The sequence below is a fragment of the Morone saxatilis genome, unplaced genomic scaffold, assembly GCF_004916995.1.
Source record: "Morone saxatilis isolate NCDOM2014 unplaced genomic scaffold, NCSU_SB_2.0 Contig12, whole genome shotgun sequence".
Lineage (NCBI taxonomy): Eukaryota > Metazoa > Chordata > Actinopteri > Moronidae > Morone > Morone saxatilis.
The window spans coordinates 16,098,107-16,103,163 of NW_023339674.1; the positions used below are offsets into that span (position 1 = coordinate 16,098,107).

At 41.0% G+C, this 5,057-nt stretch overlaps 1 protein-coding gene across 1 annotated transcript in view; it reads left to right on the forward strand.

Annotated features, from left to right (window-relative positions):
- tle2b (TLE family member 2, transcriptional corepressor b) overlaps positions 1-5,057 on the forward strand; it is a 72,840-nt gene that overhangs the window by 44,172 nt on the left and 23,611 nt on the right. The window contains exon 5 of the mRNA XM_035653655.1: positions 3,659-3,721. Within this exon, the coding sequence (XP_035509548.1) occupies positions 3,659-3,721 (63 nt within the window). The remainder of the gene's footprint in view (positions 1-3,658; positions 3,722-5,057) is intronic.

Consider the following 5,057-nt stretch of genomic DNA (forward strand, 5'->3'; position numbering starts at 1 on the left):
TGCTGCCAGTGTGTGTGTGGCAGGTGTGTGTGGTGTGTAGCTGTTTGTGTGTGGGTGTGTGTGTGTGGTGTGTGGTTGTGGTGTTTGTCTGGTGTGTGTCTGTGTGTGTCTGTGTGTCCCTCAGGCTCTGACAGACTAATGTGCGCCACAGCCCCTGGAACAGGCTGTCCTTGTCCTGCAGTTCATTCTTTCTTTTCTCCTCTCCTCTAACCTTACTTCCAGTTTCCATTCCTCTATCTTTTGTCTCTTTTGGAGAATAATGTTGGAAATTTTTGCTCTTCTAAATGAAACGTGGTTGTGTCATCCTTTCTTTCTCTCTCACCCTGTGTCCCCATGCCAGTTGGCAGCTTATCTGCCCTCAGGTGTTTATTGACCAACCCCCTCTTTCCTTTTATCTGCCCATCCATTCATCCCTCCATCCGTTCATCCCTCCATCCGGCCAGTCTTTGCCAGTACTCCCTGGTGGCTGTACTTTGGCAGGGCTGTGGAACGAGACTGTGCCGTGTTGTTTCTGACACCTGGCACAGCTCGGACTGCTTCAGCCCAGCTCACTTTCACTCTATTGTCAACCCATCGGCTGATTGGCGTCTTGCGTTCATAACACCATCCACTGCCTCTTAGCCAGAACATGGAGTCGGTGGGATATAGTAGTGCTGCAGAAGTTGATCAACAACATTGTGAGCAGGTAGTACATTTTATGTCTCTCAAAATTAGTTTTTATTAATAACATGAATAACAATGAATAGAACTGGGGAAGGGTTGCTAATAGTACTAAATACACAGAGAATTAACACCTAACTTTGCACCTTTTTGCAGCTTTAGGAAGCTTTTAGTTTACAGTCTGCATGGTGCTCATCACAGGTTTCCATGGCACCTCCCTACCTACTGGGCAGCTATGCAAAGTAGCTGATTTTTCTTCTGTTGTAACATAGAATAGAGAGCTCTTCCTTACTGAACAGCACTGACAGAAAAGCTCTCTTTTTTGGTAATGTTTGTTTCTTTTGTTTTCTGCACAAAAAAAATCTATTCAGTTACGTTTATTGGTATAGCTTTTAATCAAACTCACGGCCACCTTAGAAACAGTCAGTGAAAGCAGCTGCATAGACCGACCATGTTCAGGTCAGTGTTGTCTTATTCTTCCTTCCTGTCCAGCATCAGTCTGGTCAGATAGGCTTTTGTCTGGGCACAACTGACCCAGGTCATCTGAATTATTTTTGTGGCCTGAGGACAACCTGTTGTTCACGAGGAGGCATGTGTTGTAGTTGCAGCAATATAACTGAGAGCAGGACAGTTGATGCGGAATAGATTGTGAATGAACAGAGAGTGTGTAATGTATACCCTGTATATGTGTATATAGGTTTTACTATTTTTTATGAAATATAATCATTTGCACCATCAGTTAGTGATAAATCATAGTGAATCTTTCCATTTTTCTTTCTTGACACTTATTTCAAACAGGGAAACAGATATATTTGTGAAAGGAGCCTGTTGAAGCTACATGTTAACAAAGCCAACATGGTCAACTAATGCAATAATTAGTAGAAAAGTCAATGATTTGGAATCATTAGTCGAGAAGTCCACCTGCATTTCGTCAGTCAAATTTCTGCACTTTTGTTTTTTTAACTGCTTCATTGTACACAGAGCAACAACATGGCAGACTGTAAACTTTACAAACCTAGTTTCAAAATGACCGCAAACCACAAAACTACTTACAATGGAAGTGGAAAAGAGTGGTAGTTAACGGAGGACAGCATTCACACTTTTACGTTCTCTGACTGTAGAAATCTGATGTTTTCATATCACAGATATCACAAAGAAAGGCATTAAAACGTGAGGCAGGCTTAAACAAGAGACTCACATAGACGCCTTTCCACTGCAGGAGTTTAGTTTGGCATTGAGTAGTTAAATTTGTCTTGAACAGCCTTTCGACTGACAAAATTCTCAGTCGGGTACAGGGGGGCTCATTATCAGTGGTAAGAATGAGTGTAAGGACTATATCTTTTTTTCCAGCTAAAAAGTAGTAGAAGAAGTAGAAAGCAAAGAAGGGGATTAAGTTGATTCAAGCAGAGAAACATACAGAAGATTTTAAAGGAAAGACAATTAGCAGAATATACAGCAATAAAGAATGTTGCAATTTCCTATTGTAAAAAGAAATTCTCTTATGTTATCTCTCTTCCCTTCTCTCGCTGTCACTTTCCTCTCTGTGGTTAGCGCACACATACTGTACATGCATATCGTCCCTGATATACTGAGGAGCCTTGGCACAACCTCTCTCTCTCTCACACACACACACACGCATGCATACATTGACACATGTATGATGTGATAAGACTCACTGTCCTTGGAACAGAGCTGTGTGTCTGGTGATAGCCAGTTTATGAAGTCATGATGAGACTGGCTGTAACTGACAGGTTGGCTGATTGTGTGTGTGTGTGTGTGTGTGTGAGAGCCTTCGCATGATGGTGTATACAGCCATGTCCGTCATTGCATTGCCCTCCATCACCCTTTTGCTGTCTTTCTCTCTTCTTCTCCAGTATCTGAAAGTGCCAGGAACATGTGTTAGTAAGGATAGAGGGATACAAAGAGAAAGAGAGAAAAGCAAACTAGGTAGAGGGAGGAAAAATAAAAATTGTATATATGTAGCATGGCCGTGGTAATGCGTGACAGCAAAGTAAGAAAGAAAAAACATAAGAGAGCGACTGATGTAAGAGGAAGAAAAGGGGCAGCTGAGAGAAATGAGGGAGGATAAATTAGAATAGAGAGAAAGGAAATAATATAGAAAAATAGAAAGATGGGATAAAACGAGACAAAGCGAGCTAGGGAGAGAGATGAAAGAGGGAGGGGGGAGAGGGATGGGAGGAAGAGGATGAATAGGGTAATAATGGCTCAGTGTGAGAGCTGTTGTAGAAAAAGAGAGAACGGCTGAGTGAAGAAGAGAACAAAATGAGGCTGAGGGCACTCAGACAGATAGAATTAGACACACCGCAGAGGTTCAGTGTGTGTATACACGAACGTGTTTGTGTGTGCGTGTGTGACACAGAGAGAGTGTGTGCTTATGTTTTTTATGTGTTTGTGTGTGCAGGCAGCTGTACTCTGCGGATGGTTACTAGGTTTGCAGTGTGTGTGTGTTTCTGTGTACATAATGTGTGTGTGTAAGAAAGAGCATTTTTATGGTTTTTATGAGTTTTAGGAAATGGATGAACGTAATGGCAGCAAATAGCCGGCTGTGACAGGTGGAGAGCTTGAGAGAAATTCTTTAAGGTGTTCTGCTTTTTGCTAATGTGTGTTTGTTCACTCATATGTTTGTGTGTGTGAGAGTAAGAGAAAGAGAGGATGACTGAAGTGAGTGTGTGAGGACGAGCTAAATGAGAGTGTGATGGTGCTAAAAGACCAGATGATGACGGGAGTGCTGCCTCCGTCCTTCCATCTCTGCTTTTCACTCCCACATTCCCCAGGTTTTTTTCTCTCATCCTTGCGAAGTTGTCACTGGCAGAACTCCTCACTCATTAGAAAAGTGTTTTAATGCAGCAGAGACTTAATGTACTGTAAAGGTGTATCATATCTCTGTTCATTGTGTACTTATTATCCAAAGCTATGCGGCACAATCATATATCCATTTTTCTCTCCTTATGTCTCTGTCTTTCTCCCTCCATCACAGGCAGAGATTGTGAAGCGTCTCAGTGCCATCTGCGCTCAGATCATCCCTTTCCTCTCTCAAGAGGTAAGTGTCACCACCACCAAGACACGCTTGCACATAAACACAACGTGTACACACACAATTAGGAGACAATTATTCACACCCCATTCCTATATCATGTTTTGTTTGAGTACTGAATAACAAATAAACCAGAGTAGATACAGTTGCATGCTAAGCAAGTTAAAGAGAGAATGTAAATCCAGAGGTTCTCAAAAAAACATTCATTGTAATACATGCCGCACAAGTTGAATAAAGTTTACAAAAACAGAAACACTTTCAATAAATGCACTTGAACAAATGTTGCCTGGTAGAAGTTTTAGTTTTTTCTGTGTCAGAAGTGTTAATTCAACTTTATGGTCAATTTTGAGGCTGTGGTAACTAATTACATTTACTCAAGTACTGTACTTAAATACTATTTTGAGTTCCTGTGGTTTTGTACCAAATCAAAATGTACTGATATTAAACAAATTCCCACAGGTGTCAGTGTCACTGGCAACAACACAGAACTACTTATTATAGCATTAGAGCCAACTATATAGCCATAAAGAAGGCTCTCTGACTTTAAGAGTAATATTAAATGTTATTGTTTTCCGAGCATTTAGATCCCATTATCTTTGAATTAAATACAGCTACTCCTTAAAAATTGCTTTGTGCCCTCTTATCATTCAGCAACATTATCAGCATTTCTGCGTGTGTGCTTGGCCTCCATTAATTGCTTCTTGAAGCTATATTTTAATTTATATCTGCTCCATACAACCTAAATAAGTAAGGATTATTGAGGTTAATATGATTCTGTTGTGTATGTGTGTGTGTGTGTGTGCATGTGCAAATGCGTGGATCGGAGTACAAACCTGCAGACACACTTCTTTTTGTCCTTGAGTGTGAGCGTGCACTGATGAGTGAGCTCCCTGGAGACAGGATGGTCACAGCTCTGTCAGTTTGATCAATATTGACACTGGGTGTATGTATGTGTGTGTGTACTGTTGCACACATGCATATTTGCGTTTGTGTGACTGATTACATTGGGATTTTGTGTAAACAGGACTGAGATTTTAGTTAGTGTGGCTTTGAGCACGTGTGTGTGTGTGTACGTGTCAACGAGCATGTGGCCGTACAGTATGTGTGTGTCTCTTTGTGTGACTTTTTCCATCAGTGCTTGTGTGCATGGTTGCCCAATCCAGGCATTTATATTTATACACCCTGTACAAGCAGAGTCGAGCTGTTTTTACTTACAATCCTTAAGACTGACTGTATATGCAATATACATTATGTTTACACTATATTCTGTGACATACAGCATGGATACTAATGCAGTGCCTTTCTCCTCATGTTTTTTTTCTGTGGTATTGAATGTGTGTGT